The 19170-nt window shown below is 35.8% G+C and overlaps 2 protein-coding genes across 8 annotated transcripts in view; one reads left to right on the top strand and one right to left on the bottom strand.

Moving 5' to 3' along the window:
* The window catches only part of LOC112518386, a 4130-nt gene extending 1524 nt beyond the window's left edge, over nt 1-2606 (bottom strand). For both annotated transcript variants that reach the window (XM_025126060.1, XM_025126058.1), the window contains exon 1: nt 1801-2606. In XM_025126060.1, the coding sequence (XP_024981828.1) occupies nt 1801-2533 (733 nt within the window). In that variant the 5' untranslated portion in view covers nt 2534-2606. The remainder of the gene's footprint in view (nt 1-1800) is intronic.
* A 5972-nt stretch (nt 2607-8578) lies between these two features.
* LOC112518741 (beta-glucosidase 11-like) lies at nt 8579-17406 on the top strand. 6 transcript variants are annotated; one of them, XM_025126551.1, is made up of 13 exons: nt 8580-8765; nt 8836-8899; nt 10599-10654; nt 11088-11163; nt 11241-11312; nt 11939-12026; nt 12672-12933; nt 14166-14281; nt 15242-15462; nt 15789-15817; nt 15906-15993; nt 16432-16522; nt 17047-17406. In XM_025126551.1, exons 1-13 carry the CDS (start codon nt 8622-8624, stop codon nt 17318-17320), a joined length of 1581 nt encoding a protein of 526 aa, XP_024982319.1. In that variant the 5' UTR covers nt 8580-8621; the 3' UTR covers nt 17321-17406. The 6 variants fall into 6 exon arrangements, with proteins under 6 accessions (XP_024982321.1, XP_024982322.1, XP_024982319.1 ...); XM_025126552.1 differs by having other exon boundaries at nt 8581-8765; nt 17083-17342; XM_025126557.1 differs by lacking the exon at nt 10599-10654 and having other exon boundaries at nt 8736-8765.
* The last annotated feature ends 1764 nt before the right edge of the window (nt 17407-19170 follow it).

Consider the following 19170-nt stretch of genomic DNA (forward strand, 5'->3'; position numbering starts at 1 on the left):
CCCACCCTCCAACAAAGGCTAGACGGGCACATATTGTCCCAGAGTGTTAAGTGGGGGCTTGACAGGTACAAGTTGCTCTAGAGTGCCGAGTCCCTGAGTGATAGACCTAATATGATGCACAAATATGTGGAGCCCCATTACTTCACACTCTCCAAAAGAGCCATTGAGAGGAGAAGGAAGGTTCCATCATATACGGAGAAGAAATGGTCAAAGTCTAGCCGAGCTGCGATTCCAACACCCCTCTCCAACGAAGGCTAGACATATTGTGCCAGTGTTAAGAGGGGTGTAGACGGGTGGAAATTGCCGAGGCCCCCAACGTGTCGAGTCCCTAATGTGATAGGCTGAATTCCATGCACAACTATGTGGAACCCCATTAGTTCACTCCCCAAAAGAGCTATTGAGGAGAGAAGGGAGGTTCCAACATATATGGAGTAGAAACGGTCCAAGTCTAGTCGATGTAGGATTCCAACAGATACAATGATATATAGATGTCAAGTATGTTTCTTATGTTACCTATCAGCTTACGATACTTTCCCTCCATTAAAACATATGACCAACCAAAAGAAGGTAAGTTATAAAAGACACCACAAATAGTAAAGAAACAAACAAATTATTCAAGAGATTTTATAGATCACTAGACAATCATTTGATATTGGAGTATTTTCATTCAAGATACCTACAGTAAAAGAGATTCATGCATTATTTCATTAAAGAACACCATCTTTGGAATGTTCATGATATTATTTGGAACAACAAACCCCATGCACTACAGACTTTGCCTATATCCACACTTTGTGGTTGGAATACTAACAGTGCTACTATGGAATTCAGTGGAAGCAACAGACATGTTCCTTCAGGACTTTGATCTATGCATACATATGGAATTAATTTTATGAAATCATATCATGGAAGGAGCCTGTGGAACACCAAAAAGAAAAATCTCCTGTTGATTCAGATTATATACAAGGAAAATACTATGTGCTAATGCTACATCCAGTATCAACAAGTTTAAAAAAATTCTCATTTCCAACTCAGCAATGCCCATTTCTATTGATAAAGTTCATAACTTGAAAGTAAAATCTATCAAAGACAAAGAGATTGCCCTTTAGATAACACTTGGAGAGCAGAATTTAAATGTTAGAAAATTGGTTAATTATCCTTCTATTTAAAAAAATTCTATAGTATAACCCTGGATGGCTGATGAGATAAATGATAGATCCATTATTTTGTTTCCTATTATGACTGAGGGGCTCTTTGGTTGGTTTTCCATTAAGTTCTATATGGATAATGTTGTTCTTGTGGATTAATCCGTCTGTGTGGATTAATTTGTCTGTATAGATTGTGGAAGTTTTTGTTTGGAAGAGTTTTTTAATAAACAGAAGAAGTGTGTTTTTAATTGGCAGGGGCATGTGATTACCAAATAAGTCATTCTAAAGTCACTTTCTATATCATTAAGCCACTACCAAGCAGTCATGTATAGTTGTAAGTCCCATTAACCTTAAGTCCCATTAACCTTTTCTATATCATTAAGCCACTACCAAGCAGTCATGTATAGCTGACCGAATAAGCTGTAAGTCCAGTTAACCTTATCAAGCTGCTAAGAGACATTACACAGGTAGGTGTTAGCACAGGGTCTAGAAAGTCGAAACAGCAGGATCAAAATTGTATAAAAGTAAAAAATATCTAAACATTTCAAATGAAAATAAAGATACTTAACACTACATGCATTTTGCACTTCAACTGTGCCATAAACAATTCAAAAATTAGTAGAATCATAGGGTTAGAAAATGAACAATGTACCTCCGAATCTGTTGCCCCAAAATAACACCCTTGTATCATCTTCTTCTTCATCGAACTCATCACCATATCCGAACTCAGCATCCCCTCTATAACCAGGTTCACTTCCATACCCTGATTCATTCCCTTGATTATCCAAATTCCCATGATGATGATGCAATCCCACGAAAGTGTTCTCTCTATCTCCACCACCATTGCTCTCTCTCCTCAAATTCTTAGCAGCTGCTTCACTTGCATCCGAAGCCCAATTTACATCCCCTCCACCTCCACCATTAACAAACAACTCCCCACTCGAATCCGTCCCGGCATTATTCGCCATCATAAAGTCCGAACAAGTACCATACGCATTCGAAGCACCAACTGAACAACACCTCCGCCGTGTCCCACTCCTATCACTACTCCGACCGGAAACAGACCTCGATCCACGTCTCCGCCGCTTCCGAGCCATCCAATGGATCTTCTCACGCTTCGATTTCACAGACGAGCGGGAACCATCGTCGTCAAACAATGACAGCTTCGACATGTCGAGGTTTTCTATGGAGAACGAGGTTGTACGATCGGAGAGGCAGGGGCGTTTATGAGGTTTAGAAGAAGTCGTATTACTGTTTTTGTTGTTATCGGATTTTTCTAGGGTTCTGTTGAGCGTGGTGGGGAGATGAAAAGGTCTCCAGCTATGGAGCTGGAAAGTGCAGGAATCAATGGCGTGACGGGAACCACCCAGGGTTCTTGATGACATTGATCAACAAGACGATGATTGCAGATCAAATTAGGGTTTTGGAATTAGGGGATTTCAATGGCGGAATACAAGTAGGAATTCGAATCAAATGAAAGCTTTACACATAGAAAAGCATCTCCATCTCCATCAATTTTGCACCAATTGAACCGAAAAGCCCCTAAAGTTTGCAACAATGAGCTTGGGTGCCCCTAAAGTTTGCAACAATGAGCACAAAAGCCCTTTAAGTTTTTAACAATTAGCTAAAAGGACCCTAAAGTTTGCACAAATGAGCAGAAAAGCACATTAAATCTAAAATTTACTAAATTGCCACAAATTTTACTATAAAAAATATGATTTACCGATTATCTAGAAAAACTGAAAAGGAAACAAAAATTGTAGACCAAAACAAAAGTTAGAGATTTTATGCAAATTTGATGGATAAAAAAATGTCTGAATACTTGTCATAAAACTGGTTCATCTAATTATAAAAACACTAAAAAAAAGTATAAATTTCAATCTGATGTTATTTATGTAATAAAACGATATACAAAGTTTAATGTTACTTTTGCAAAAATCTAAAAACTTAAATCAGATATTAATTACAAAACTTGTACAAAGAAAATCATCTATTACCCACCGAGCTAACTATCGTGCCACTTCCTTTTGTTGCATCCTGAATCTATAAAGCAATAAACGAATAAAAATCAATGCAATAGACCTATTAAGAAAAGTTCAATGGTTGGCTATTAAGGGTGCGTTTGGTGCGCAGACAGGATAGGACAGGACAGGACGGGACAGGACGGGACAGGACAGGACAGGACAGCTGTTCAGCGTTTGGTAAGACATAACAGGACAGGACAGAACTGGTTAAAATGACCAATTTACCCCCAATGAGCTGTTTAGTGTTTTTTTTCACTAAATAATCAATATAAATGTTCCACTATATTCATCAATACGCATCTATTCTACATAAAACAGTAAGCATTTTTATTTGAAAAGATAAATCAATTGAAGCTAAGCATTTAGCTGATTACATTGTTATGAAACAAATGAAACAGTAGGTCTTTCTTAACATGATAACTCAATCTTTTGTGGGACTGTTAGAACCAAATTGTTTACACATGATAACTCAATCTTTCTTAACAATGTGCGAGATTTCCTTATATTTGCTGCCTATTTGGATTCATGAGCCATTCAACAACCAGTGTTGGTATTAAATATTTGTGGGTCTGTTAGAACCAAACCAGATGGAAGCAACAATACAGAGGGATGTCGCCGTCGATGGGGGAGGAGACAGCCGATTAGCAAACAGCCAATTTAGGGTTCAAGCAAACAGCCAATTTAGGGTTCAAGCACACAAGAAATCGGTTCAAGCAATCAATTTCGGGTTCAAGCAAACAGCCGATTAGCAACAAAATCGAGATGAAGCAATCATGTACCTGAGTATGGAGAGAGGGATGTCGCCGTCGATGGGGGAGGAGAAGCGATGGAGGCGGACTTTGGCAGGTGCAGGGGCGCCGATTTCTGCAGGTGCAGGTGTAGGTGCAGGGGCGTCGATGGGGAGGAGAAGGGATGGAGCCGTCGAGAAGGGAACTTCCGTCGCCRTCGAGATGGAGAAGGAGATGGTGGAACACGCGTGTCCAGGAGATGGAGAAGGAGATGGAGGGTGCGATGTGGGGAAGAAAGGGGGAAGGGATAGTGTGGTAAAAATGATTCTGTTCCACTTAGTTCCAGGGGTAATGGTGGAACACATATGTCCCATGCTTGTCCAACTTAGTTCCACTTAGTTCCACATTTGGCCACACCAAACGTAGGACAAATGTGTTCTGTCCTGTCCTGTCTCACTCTGTCCAGCGTACCAAACGCACCCTAAAGAACTAAAGCTGAAGAGGTAAATGGTAACAATGCTAAACATCCTCAAATTCAATGAGAAGTTATTTGTTTACCTCTTAATCTATACTATCTTATTAAACAAATTTAGCAAAAGTCTTAAAATACTAAATGACCAAGATACCATTTATACTACCCTTGCATTACTTTTTTCACTTTTTCCCTTCCTTCTCTCCTCACATACACTCACCCCCTCACATACACTCACCCTCTCACAAATTTTTTTAAAATTTTAATTTTAATTTTACACTTTATACCCCTATAATTAATTAATTAATTTACTTTATGTTCTTTACTTTTAAATGTTTCATAATTTTTATCAAATTAACATACATAATCGTATATCAATTAAAACATGTTTAAAAAATATATTTTTATTTTAACAAGTTACACTATTATAATCGTCTCGTTAATACCTTCGAAATGAGTCCAATATTGAATAGTTTTTTACTTAATTATATTAATATATATTATATATACTGTGAAAAAATATTTTTAATATTTACGATTTATACTTTTATAGTTATTTGTTTATATATATACTATATATTTTGGGGTTAGGTTGTCCAAATTGCACTGTATAATATGTTCTGAATTAATATGTTCTTGGGTTTTTTTGAAATATATATATATATATATATATGTATTAATTCAACCTTAATCTGAGTTTCTGGACAAGAAAGAGGGTAAGCAGTTGAAATTTCATTCTAAAACCCATCTTTTTTGGTCTTTTCATGACTTATAATCTGTCAAATTTGTAGTTTTCTTTATTGGTTTTGAGTGTTTATCTTAAAACTCAAGTTTCTTGGTTCTTTGTTTTTGGTGTAAATCGAACACATTTGTGGAGTCGTTTAAATATGTTGGATTTTAAATATATTGGATTTTAAATTGTCATACATTTTTTTTCATCGATAGTCTGTAATTGGAACCATAACTCTTATTTATTCAAATTGTATTAATATTTAAAGACCAAGTATAACCTATATCATCGTTAAATCTTATCTTATAAAACCAGTGAAACTTCAAAATCGTTAATATTCATGGCTCCTGCCGTATTGCGCGGGTACACAACTTGTAGTTTTATTAATAGGCAGTCTCTGTATTGCTAAGAGGTGAATCTTGTTTGAAAAAAAAAAAATTATTTGTCTGTTAATGATTCTAACACCCTCTTAACGATTTTGTATCTTGGGCTTCCCTTAATCATTAATCACCCTAATTTTACTCTTAACAATTATATTTCATTTTGAATTACATCATAAGAGCCTATTAGTCATTATATACCAAACCAAGCAACAACTGTCAAACAACTCATAAGATTTGGAAAAGGGGAGGCTAAATTAGGCCATTTGAAATCAAGCATCAGTGATGTAAGAAATACATGTTTTTTTTATGTATCAAATAAAAATTTACATTGTAAATAGTAATGAGATATTTGAGCAAAATATTAGATATTAGTAGTCTTGATTGGTTTCATATGAAACTCGGTGTTTTTGCGAACCATATGTGAGAAGAAATTTCAAAGTTGGCTCAGATTATTGGAGAGGTTCAAATATGCCTCCGGCGTGATTCAAACTTGACCTTGTTGTGTATTTGACAAGGTTTTAAATCACGTGAGAAGTGGCGGTGAGATCAAGGCTTAAATCTTACGAATTACGATGTCATGACGTTTTTCAAGACATGCCTTAAAGCAACTATATATATAGGGGATCATTCAATAGATAACTGATTAGTTTGTGGTAACTGTGAGATCCAATCTCAACCACAAATCAACGGATAAATTAGAAATTTAATAATTATGGTAGTTTGAGTTAAAATTATAATTAAAGCGCATTTTATGTATTTTAAAAAACCTTCTCTCTTCTCTCTCATCTCTCCGACCTCGGGTGAACATTAATCCGGCAGGTACCAAATAATCACAAAAATACACAATGTGATACCATTGTGATACCAACTATGATACCAACTCAAACCTTAAAAACAAAGATACACAATGTGATACCCATTGTGATATACTGTGATACCGACTATGATACCAACTCAAAACCTTAAAAACAAAGATACACAATGTGATACCCATTGTGATATACTGTGATACCGATTTCACCGGAGGCCGGAGATTAGAAGTCGGAGAGATGAGAGAGGAGAGAGAAGAGAGAAGTTTTTTTAACCTAATATGCCGTCTAATTATAATTTTAACTCAAACTACCATAATTATTAATTTCCTAATTTATCCGTTGATTTTTGGTTGAAATTGGACCTCACAGTTACCACAAACTATTCAGCTCTCATTTGATTAGACCCCTATATATATATATATATATATATATATATATATATTTTTTTTTTTTTTTGAGATCATGTGAGACAAGATTATTTCCGTGAGACACGATTTTTACACTTGAAACTTTACAACAAAACACTGTGAATGTAACCTTCACAATGTTTTCGATGTGAAGATTCGGTTTTTTGTTACCTTCACAACATTTTGCTGTGAAGTTTCAAATGTAAAAATGTTCATGTCTCACGAAAACAACCTTGTCTTACGTGAACCCAACCCTATACACACATACATATATAGTGTCTTGAATAATAAAACAGAACAATTTAAATGCATATAAAGTAATAAAACTAAAAAAGAAAGCATAATCAGTGATACCAAACATATAGAGCTCATAGAAAACGATATCACGGTGTAAAATCAGAATTAAATCTTTTGAATTTCAACTCACTACTTTCTTCAATTTTCAAATAACTCGTGTATGAAAATGAGAGCAAGTATTTACTTATTTAGACTTTTAGTTGTTAAGTTTCATTTTTAGATTTATTTAAGTCTTTTTTCTCATATATAATTATCATTTATCCCTCAAGTTATATATTAGCAAAAACCCCACATCTAACACGTCGTAACGCATCATAACACGTCGTAGCGTGCCATAATAAGTTACAATGGAAGTCAAATCTTAGAGTAGAGCTACAAGAGTTAACGTGACGACGGACCCAAGTATTGACGCGATGACGATGTCATAACAAGTTATTTAGAACTACGGTATTTGAGCAAAGTTGCTCCAGCCTACGAACTGAGCTATACATTTTTGCAGTTGTCATCATGTTTATCAGTTAGCTTTTTCACCAATCGTAAGTAGTTTATCAACTAAAACTCTTCAATATAATATTATGTTTCAACCAACAACTTAATAGTTACTACATAAGAGGGATGTTCATTTAGAAACGTTAAATATTTTAAAAACCACCCGTTTTTTTTGTATTCATGATGAATAACAAAATAAAATATCTATAATTAATAATACTCATCATAATTTCTAAAAAGAGGTTCATGATTTCTTAAAATATTTAACGTTCTAAATCAACCTGGCTCTATTTTGGGGCTGTTTGCCAGTTGTTGAATGATTTGGTATATGATAATTAAGTGGTACTTATGATTAAAATGTTTTTGTAATGTAGTGCAAAATAAAATATAATTGTTTGATAATTGTTTACAATTAAATTAGAACGTTGAATGGTTAAGAGAGACTCATGATATAAAAGCATTTAGAAGGATTTTAGAATCATAACTAACAGACAGACTTTTTTTTGCCAAACAAAATTCGTCTCTTAACGATTCAAAAACTACGGGGCTGTTTGACAATTGCTGAATGGTTTGGTGCAGAATGATTAAGTGATCAGAATAATTAAGAGACTCTCATAATATAGTGCAAAATGAAATATAATTGTTTGGTAATTATGTACAATGAAATCAGGGCTCTTAATGAAATCAGGGCTCATTCAGATGGTTTTGGAACCATTAAGAGCCAGACTTTTTTCTTGCCAAACAAGATTTAACTTTTAAAAATTCAGATATTGTCTCTTAACGAAGCTATTAAAATGTAAACAAACAACCCCTACATCTTAATAAAACTACTGAGATAAACAAACAAACTCGATTTCAATTTTTAAAAGTTTCCAGAGGACACGATTGCGGTATCAGATTTGCTTTATCAGAGACGTCTGGTCCACTTAAGCGGTTGCCAATTGCCATAGAAAGCTAAACGCCAGGTAGCCATAGAAAGCTCAACGCCACGTAGCCATAGAAAGCTCAACGCCACGTAGCCATAACTTCCCTAAAAAATCGGTAAACATTCCGACAAAAATCAAATGGATAGAAAAAGGATTTTCAGAAATGGAGAGACAGATTCAGCCATAAATCGACAATAGCAGTAGCATGTCGATTACCGTTCGTCTTCTGTTTCTTCTTCTGGTGATCGGAAATGTAGGATTCTTCATTGCTAACGGTGTGGTTGATGAATATCAGAGAGATGATTTTCCGGCGGAATTTGTTTTTGGATCGGGAACTTCTGCTTATCAGGTATTATTTCTTGCTGTTGTTCGTTTGAATTGGATTGGAGGTAACTGTGTTGTGTGTGGAAACATTGAAGGTTGAAGGAGCAGTACTGGAAGATGGAAGGAGTTTCAGCATTTGGGACACCTTCGCTCATTCGGGTAATATAAGTATCATATTCGGGGGTGTTTGGGATTTGCTTATTTAACTTATTTCGATGTGCTACCGGTAATAATAATAAGGAGTTTTTAGTGTTTTGGTGGAGAAAAAAAGTAAATGCTTATATCGGTTTGCGGATTTTAATGAGTTACTTTCTTCCAACTTATTAACTTATTCCGGTATGATACCGATAAAAAGAAGTTTTAGTGTTTGGATGAGAAAAGAAAAGGGTATCTTTATCTATTTTATCAACTTATCCGTGTGGTATGTCATAAACTAATCCAATTTTTTTTTTATAAAATTCCAGTTTGCCATCTTATAAGTTGATAAATCCTCTTACAAAAAGTTTGTTTTAAATAAGCAATCCCAAACACCCCTTCATACCGCCTAAAAATTAGAAGATGATGGATTTGATTAAAATCTCATTTAAGGTTATATATCTAAAAAATTGCATTATTTTTCACTCGACCAATATTTTCTTTTTATTAATCCGGATATTCAACCCGCTGTACGAACCGACTAATCACACGACGACCTCCTGCTTTATGGGTAGCCCCAAGTCAACAAATTTGAACCTGCCACAAGGGAATTTTTATTCCCTCTTGGATTTTAACCTCGGATCTCTAAACCCTTTTGATATTTAGACTCCAATCTCAAACCAATGAGGGCACCATCCTTGAGGTTAACTCGAGCAATATTATTTTTGCCGTCAGAATTTCCGAGAACCGAGTTGGATTGATTTATATCTCCACCAATCACATGAATATATATTATCATAAAAAAATATGTACTTAAATAAAATAAATATATATATATATATATATAAACTTTGATGTTTCTTAATTTCATTGGTTTTACGAGGAGGAAAGGTGTGATTTTAAAACAAGAATTTTTTATCCAAGTTGGATATTTTCAAGCTATCTTCGATAAATTCTTTAAAAAATTGGAAAAAGGAAAACTACAGTTAACTCCAATACCTTCTTCATGCCAAAAATTGCAATATTGATTTTATTGTTAAAATATTTTATACATTTAATAAAATATTATTTTTCTCATTTAAAACATATAATTTGAAGATTTTCTATCAGTGATATTGTAATAAAAAATGTTTCTCTTCATTTTCTAAAATTTCTTCAAATTTAAATCTCCAAAATCTTTATTTTAGAGAATCTATTAGGGTTACTCTTAAACCATCTCGAACCCAACCAATTAAAAATCATATTTTCATAATAAAAAAACATATTTATTTATTATCATACTATTTTATTTTCTATGATTAATATATATATGATTACTTACACTAATTTCTATGCGTTTCACTCCCAACATTATCTTAAATGTAGAGAGTAACGGACCATTTACTAAATGTTGATAAGTGCTTAACGGATTAGTTTATCTTATCGGATGGCAAATATTGAGAATCTTACCCGGTAAGAGTGATAGCAAAGACCAAGTCTTACCCGATAAACGCCTACCGGATGAATTGTTGCATATGTTGTCGTTTTAATGGATTAAAATCTTACCTAGCAAATTAAGTTAAACTGTTGACTATTACCCAAACACACTTACCAGGTAACCGTTGGATAAACGTCTCCTAAAATTGGAGATGTTCTAAGGTGCATACTTTTATGAGGTGATCAAAGTTATTTGTTAGGGAAGTACTCAGGGCCAAGTGTTATTTTGTTTGGCTCGAAATCTCAGGCTACTACAATGGAGCAAATGGGGATGTAGCATGTGATGGGTACCATAAATACAAGGTACATATCATATAGATCTGCTACAGCAAAACTCACACACACACCTCATGGCTTGAACCACTGACCTCCAAGGAGGTTGGATCTACCGGTAACACGAGTACCGTTGAGCTAATGACCCTTTGCCACAACTGATATTCTTGTTGGTAGGTAATCTAATGGGGTTTCACATATTCTCACATACAACAGTGTAAGCCAAGCACGGCCTATGTTTTACACTAGAAGTAAGAACAGTAAGATACTAGAAATTTGAACTATTACTAGATAACAAGATCCAAAACCAAAAGGAACCCAAATATATCCCGCTCGAAAGTAGGGTCTTGTAGTGAGATGTACACTGACCTATTCTCTACTTCCAAAGACTAAATCATACTGCCAGTTGACTATGTGCAACTTTAATAGTTTGCTCGAGTTTGACTGCATTTGAATATTGCAGGAAGACATTCAACTTATGGCAGACACCGGTTTGGAAGCATTTAGATTTTCCATCTCTTGGTCGAGACTGATCCCAAGTACGTTCACTTAATTGTCTACAAAAAACCTGATCACTCTACGTGTTTTGCTTATGCATAGTCTTGTTATCTTGCAGATGGAAGCGGATCTGTCAATGCAAAGGGCTTACAATACTACAACAATTTCATCAACGAGCTTCTCAGCCATGGTTAGTTATAACTAGGTTTCCTGGTTAGCTTAGCTAGTACTGTGTGGTTGTCATTAATTTTGTACATAAAAACGCAATGTCTTGATTGTCATCAAGAACAAAACCGAACCAAACCAAACCAAACGAGCTTGGTTAGGATGAATGCAAATCTGACCTTTGCACGAGAGAGTAGATGAGGTGAAAATTGATGAAATTGAAAAAGGAACAGTTTGAAACAAGGAAAGAAGATTAAAGCAAGAGCTGAAAATTGAAAAGAATACTAAGGAGCCGTTTATCAAACGCTAACTAGGCAATAATGACCATCGTCAATTACCTTACAGAGTAAGATTCTCGGCCATCGTAATTGCATAGTAAATTGTTGTAAGCATAAGCGCTAACCAGGTAAAAGTCACTACTATCACTTACCTTGCAAGATTCTCGGTCCTTGTCATGTCTCTTACCAGATAAGATTCTCAGCCCTTGTCATGCTCACCCAATAAAATAAGTGAGCTGGTAAGCGCTTACAAATGAGCATTTGGTAAAAAGCCCTTAAGCAACACCATATAATCTTTGTCTAAATAACCAAGCCATGCCTCAAAAAGCTTAAATGCAAACTCTGACTGATTTTGGCAATGCTAATTATGCAGGAATACAACCACATGTTACATTGTTTCATGATGATCTACCACAGATACTCGAAGATGAATATGGAGGATGGATTAGCAGAAAAGCAGTGTACATTTCTAACTAAAACTCTGGTTCCATATGAACACCTGTGATGCGAATAATGTGTGTTTAATGGTGCATTTGGTATGTAGACATGTGTAAGTAGGGGAAGGCAGGTGAAAAATTGTGCAATGTTTTATGGTTTTAGTTTGACATGGGTAGTTTAGTAATTTATTCCACCTATTTCCATGGCACAAAAAATGCATTCTTGTTAAGAGTCCCACATTGATTAGACTTGGATCATTTCTTATTTATATATGTTGGAACCTCTCTTTTTTGCCCAAGGGCTCTTTTAGACAGTAAATTTAGGGATTCCACGTATTCTCACGATTTTTGTTCCACTAATTCTGGTCCTACACCAAAACATGGGACAACAAGTTTTTGTACAAGGCCCGCAAAATTTTGGGGGGCCCATTTTACTTATGTTTGCGAACAAAAAGCAAAAACGATACCTTACTATTCTTCTCACTTTGTCGTTTTAAACATTTTTGTTGTTTTAGTTTATAAGATTTTTAATATGGCACGAACTTTTATACTTTATGTCGTTTATTACTCTTTTTAGACGATCTATATTTTGGTACGAGTGTAACAGAGCCTCCATAAACATTGAGACGGCCCAGAAATTCAAAAATGGCTTACTTTTTATAAATGCAGGAAAGACTACCTCGCATACGTTGACATTTGCTTCCGAGAGTTTGGTGATAGGATTTTGCACTGGACTACTTTCAATGAAGCCAATGTATTTAGTTTGGGTGGTTATGATGTGGGTTTCACGCCTCCTGGCCGTTGTTCTTCCCCGTTCGGGTTCGGTAACTGCACCAACGGCGGTAACTCTTCATACGAGCCATACCTTGTAACTCACCATTTGCTGCTGGCTCATGCATCGGCTGTAAGATTGTACCGGAAAAAATACAAGGTATGTTGGTCCCTTTCCATGACTTACAATTGAAGTCGAAAGGTTTTAGTGTCATTTTGGAATTTACTTATTGTAGTCAGAGTTAGACCAATAAAATTTTTCAATCGAGAAAAGTAGTTGAATGTATATAATTATATAAAGCTAATTAACTTGACTAACTCCATTGACCAATCAGAGGCTGCCATGTGGCACTAAAATTTTCAAAACAAGATTCATACCGGTTCACTTGAAAGTTTCCATAACAGACCAGTCCCAAATTAGTCCCAACCGGTTCGGTCCCCTTAGCTAGTCCCACTTGCCCTTATCTAACTCTGACTATCTGTACTAACTGACCTTCAATCCTTAGCATAACAACTAACAAACTATAAACAAAACCGAATGAGTCCAACATACACCCCCCAGATGGGATGTACGTAGGCCTAACCTCTACCCAAAGAGTAGAGAGGTTGTAAAATCCGTGACTTGTGGAAAATGTGCAAAATAAAGAAAAAGTTTCCCCATTAGAAATAGAGGAAATAGCATTAGTACAAACTACTTACACTGTATGTATATATATATATATATATATATATATATATATATATATATATATATATATATATACATACATATAAAGGTGGTTTAATTTACACACCCAACCATTAGTATAAACCATACAAACTAATCTCATTCGTTCATCTAGTATTCTAGTCTAATGAATATTGTTTTCAATAAATATCTCAATTGTTTCTTAATATAAAACTTTGATCATAATAAATGAACTATGGTAATCTTCCATAAATATTCAAATCATAATAAATAAACTAACATTATTTCTATAAATATCTCAATTAATTGGTTTGTATGGTTTGTGCTAATGGTTGAGTTTGTAAAAGATCTCTCTCTCTCTCTCTATATATATATATAGAGAGAGAGAGAGAAGGCGGTCAACTTATGGCAAGTGCTAGAAGGGCCAAATCACGTAGTTCTAGAGTAAAATCACATGCGATGCATACACTTCCGCGATCTTGACTCAACGTGCGTGTATCACATGTGATTTGGCCCTTCTGGCACTTTTCATAAGTTGACTGTCTTTCGTTTTCTCGTTTGGACCAACCCCCTCTCTATATATATACTAGAATTTCAGAAATGTCCTCTTAACAGATTAAGCCATCTGTTTTTACCCTTTTCTTCAAAAAAAACATTCACTGTTTTCACTACTAGTTTACATAATGATATTGGTGATGATGCAGGGCAGGCAACATGGTTTTGTTGGAATAAATGTGTTTGCCTATTGGTTTGAACCTTATACAAATACAATGGAAGATTTGAAGGCTACCCAAAGAGCACATGACTTCTACCTGGGCTGGTGAGTCATCAGAAATGCTACATAAGATTTAACCAAAATCTATTATTTTAAACCCTGGGTCATATTGTTATTGGTTCTATATATAAACTGTATCATCTTTATATCAAACTTTCACTTTATTTTACCAAAGCATAATTGGCCCAACAATACCCAGGTTACCTGTAGACTCCAATCTTTCAAGAGGTCAAGGGTTCAAACCTCACCAACCGTGGGGAGTGTGCGGGAGTACTTTCCATATATATACACACACACACACACATAGGCAGATGTTCAAACAAGAACATGTTCATTTTATGAAAACGCGAGAACACCCTTATCATATGTGATAATACACACGAGGAGATCTGGTGGTTTGAGGACAATTGTCCCCCGCCAATGGTTGTCCACGGCTCTGATTTAGTACCACAAGTGATGGATTATAGAATCACGTCGAGAACACCCTTATCACATTTGAGAATACACAGGGGGCCTAGTGGTATGCGTGCGCCTTGTTTTTCGGACCAAAGGTCGCCCGTGTCTCTAATTTAGTATCACATGTGTCATATCTGCGACTATAGTATCACATGTGATTAACTATATAAAAGGGTGTTCTTGCGTTTTCGCGAAATGAAGTTGTTCTTCTTTATATATATGGTAGTTAAAAAAAGAAGGCGGTCAATTTGTGGGAAGGTGAGAAGTTCCAAGATCAAACATGATTAAATGTGATTCGAACACATACTTTATATATGATTAAACACGTCCAAAAGGGGAGCAAACGACTTAGTGAACGCGACCAAGGGTCGCGGAGAAGGTTGCCCACTATATGCTGGTCAACCCGACATGTGTTCAATCATAGTCTTGGAACTGCTCACCTTCTCGTAAGTGACCAACTTTTCGCATAATCCYCCCCCCCCCCCTTTCTCTCTCTCTCTCTCTCTAAAGAAATTCACTTCAATTTTCATCTAATGTTTCCGACTTCAGGTTTTTGAATCCCTTGGTGAACGGGGACTACCCAGAAACTGTGAAGAAAAACGCAGGCAACCGAATTCCATCTTTTACAAAACTAGAATCGGAGAGAATCAAGGGTTCATTCGACTTCTTTGGCATAAACCATTACACCACATTACAAGTCAAGGACAATCCTAGTAGTCTTGAAAACGACATCAGGGACTTTATGGCAGACATGGCAGTAACGCTTATATGTACGTCTTCATTATATGATACTACTAGTGTGTTTCGTACTCATGACAAAACCAGATAGGACATGACAAAAACTTGTTGTCCCATGTTTGGCATGACATTTAGACCTTTTTTGTCTCACCAAAATAGGTGGAACAAAAGTCAGAGAGACGAGGGGAAGTTTGGTAAATTTTTAAACTACACATGTCAAATAAAAACCCTAAAACCTAAACCAATTCTTTTACCTGCCTACCTCGCTCTTGCCAGTCCAGTCTCGTCTACATACCAAACACACCCTAAGAAAACGACCTATAACGTTGATGATACATTTCTTTATTTTGGAATGCAGTTAGCGGAACTGAAATCCCGCCAACTCAGGTTTGAACGTTCGATCATTTGTTGTTACTCTAATTCTTATCGTCCAAAAGTACGGAATTTCTCATTTTCGTTTATGTTTTCATCTCAGTTCCTAGTGGAACCATTGGGTCTACAGAATCTCCTTAACTATCTGAAGGAAGAATACGGAAATCCTCCTATCTACATTCACGAAAACGGTATATAGATGGAACTACTTGCTTATACCATTTTCCCTTTGTTAATGTGCCTTGGATAATCCATGTCTCAGGGTCAATGAAACTGATGAGCACATTGAACTATCCATGTCGCTGAGAGCCCTCACAGCCCGGATACAACGACACAATTATATGGGGCGTGCTCTACCCACTAAACTAATCGCCGGCCGTGTGAACTCCCCCACTGGGGCTGCCACTATGCCAAAAGCGAGAGAAATCCCATCCCTCTTCCCTTTTTTCGCCCGTCTTAGGGCCTTTGTCTATGCAACTATTTATTTGAAATGGAGTATAGAAATTTTGAGTATATAATAGTTATCTATGGCAAATACTCACACACACTCCTCGTCTTTGGTAAGTCTTTGGTAATATTTGAACCCTTGACCTCTGATTGTATGATATCAATATAACCTGTTTTGACAGGCCAAGTACAACCGCGTAATGGAACATTGATCGACACACCGAGAGTAGAGTATTTGCGTGCCTATACCGGTGCTTTGTTGGATGCATTGAGGTACGCATAACTACGGAAATTAGGAAGTTTATTTAATAGCATCTCCAACAGATCCTCCAAAATGAAAAATATGGAGATCTTGGGCTAATTTTATGTTCCAACAGATTCTCCAAAATAGAAAAAGTAAACGTTTAGAAAAAAAAAAGAAATAATATTTTATGAAATTCATATAATATTTTTAATTATATAATTAATGTTGTACTCTTCAACATGGAGAAACTGTTGGAGATGAATGCAATTCTTTTTAGAGATTTTAAGTTATGATTCTCCATTTTGGATAAATTTTTTTGAATCCGTTGGAGATATCCTCATGATGCTCGTCTTCTTGTTTCTACCTGTTATATTTCTCGATTGTCTGATATATTACCTATCCGTATGGTCTGTACACTACCCGTTATATTACCCATCTTCACGGAAACAACCTCTATAATATCCTCATGGTAACGTCTGCGTACATACTACCCCTCTCGGACCCCTACTTTTCAGTTGAATTCACCGGGTTCGTTTGGTTTTGGTTTGTTCAGGCTTCTTGTTTCTCAGGATATGCAATCTTTGTACAGGAACGGATCGAACACGAGGGGTTATTTTGTGTGGTCTTTTCTCGATCTCTTTGAGCTAATGGATGGCTATAAATCTGGTTACGGTCTGTACTACGTTGACCTGAACGACAAGGAGTTGACTCGATATCCGAAGCTCTCTGCACACTGGTACACCAGTTTTTTGAAAGGACAGAACATCAGCCAAGATGACATTTTTCTGAAATTGGATGCAAAAGACTCTTCATCTTCTTCACATTAGCTTTTGCCTTCCATAATATTGTGATCATTCTTCATACTCAAAAAACCAATTATTTATAATTGGTATCAAATTATATTTTGCATCTTTCTTTAATGCTACCTATTTGTTTTTTGGGTAACGGTGGGTATTTGGGCTAACTTACACGCAACCAACTAATCCCCGGGGACCACGAATGGTTTGGAGTCATCGCCGGTGAACCTTCATGGTCACAAGGGCTTTGGCAATGCCTAGATTCGAACCGCGGGAAGATGAGAGTTTTCACTACATCCCCTGAGTTTTGGTTTGTAGGAATTGGAATAGAACTGAATTCCGTTTTTTATGGAAATTTATAAAAACACATTATAAATAGTTATTAAAATAATTAAATTACTTTTTATTAGTTGATTATTACAAAACGAATATTTTTGACATTTTAAAACACTAAATACCATCTTATGGTATTTCTAAATCCAACTCCAGATTGAAGTTTTGAGTAAATGCTATGAAACTTGATCAACTTGATGAAACTTGTAAGATTCTCAATCATTACGGTCAGGGATGGACCTACTTTGGTGGTTACGACGGCATGTGTCACCGTATTATTCCTTTGTCGAAGGGTAAAAAAATTTAGTTTCGTGAAAAGTGTAACTGTATTAATCTGTTGTGTGCTACTGAATGTATTTTGAAACTACAATGAGAACAAGTTTTATTTAGTAGAATTGGTTTGCAAGGCTTTTATTCCACCGCAAATCCAAGTTCGAATAGTGTTAGTGTCATTTTCTTAGTTGAATGGTGCCACCGATTGAAAAAAAATATGTATATTTATTTCTTATAGTCAAACGGTGCCAGCGTTTAGAATTTTTTTCTCTATAGTTTTTTCTTATAGTTAATTGAATGGTGCCATCGTTTGAAAAAGTTTCCAAGTCCATCCCTGATTACTGTTATATAATACTTTCATGTTATATAATACTTTCTCTATTCCAAAATAAATGTCCATAATGAAAAACACACTTTTTAATCAACTAAAAGACGATTTTACCCTGGGTAATGAATTGTTACCAAACAAGGACAAAATACTAATTTAGGGTTTGTTTACCCAGATGCATATCTGGTAAGTGCCTATCTGGTAAGTGCTTAACTGTATAAGTCAACACAATAATTTGTTTTGATGCATAAGATTTTAGTACATCAAAACGTATCGAATGCAACAATTTACCGGGTAAACGCTTACCTGGATACGACTCGTCATCTTCACTTACCAGGTAAGACTCTCCATTCTTCTCATTATTCTTACCGGGTAAGATTCTTGGCCTTTGTCATGCTCATCCGATGAGGAAATTTATCCGGTAAGCACTTACCAAGTAAGCATTTAGTAAACCGCCATTACTCCATTGGAGCTCTCTCACCTCTCTCGCTTGAAATGAGTTGTTTTCTTATTTCGTTTCGTTTTTTTTTTTCTGCTTTGAAATGATTGTAGTTGAGTTTTCAATTTTCTTGTTGATTTTCATCATGAATTGGGGTCTACCACATTTCACAGTTGAAGGATTTGGACACACAAGTTTAGGAGAAAGATATTTTGGTTGGAGGAATTTCTTGCTTTTGCCTTCTTACCATGGATTTGGATGGAATTTTCGATTTGGGTTTGGTTCGGGATGGTTCGATGAGTGTAATGGGGGAACTAGACGGTTCGACGAGTGTGGTGAAGTTTGTCGAAAATGGAGGCTAGAGTGAGGGCCGGAGATGGAAGCCCAAAAATGTGTGGGTTCGCCGGAGGTTCACTCATCAACTATTTTATGTTTTCAAGACGGTGTATGTTAGAAAGGCTAATCCTGCATTCTGTAGATGCAATAAATTGCTTAAACTTACAGAAT

The sequence above is a fragment of the Cynara cardunculus genome (genome assembly GCF_001531365.2).
Source record: "Cynara cardunculus var. scolymus isolate 2C chromosome LG 9, CcrdV1, whole genome shotgun sequence".
Taxonomy (NCBI): domain Eukaryota; kingdom Viridiplantae; phylum Streptophyta; class Magnoliopsida; order Asterales; family Asteraceae; genus Cynara; species Cynara cardunculus.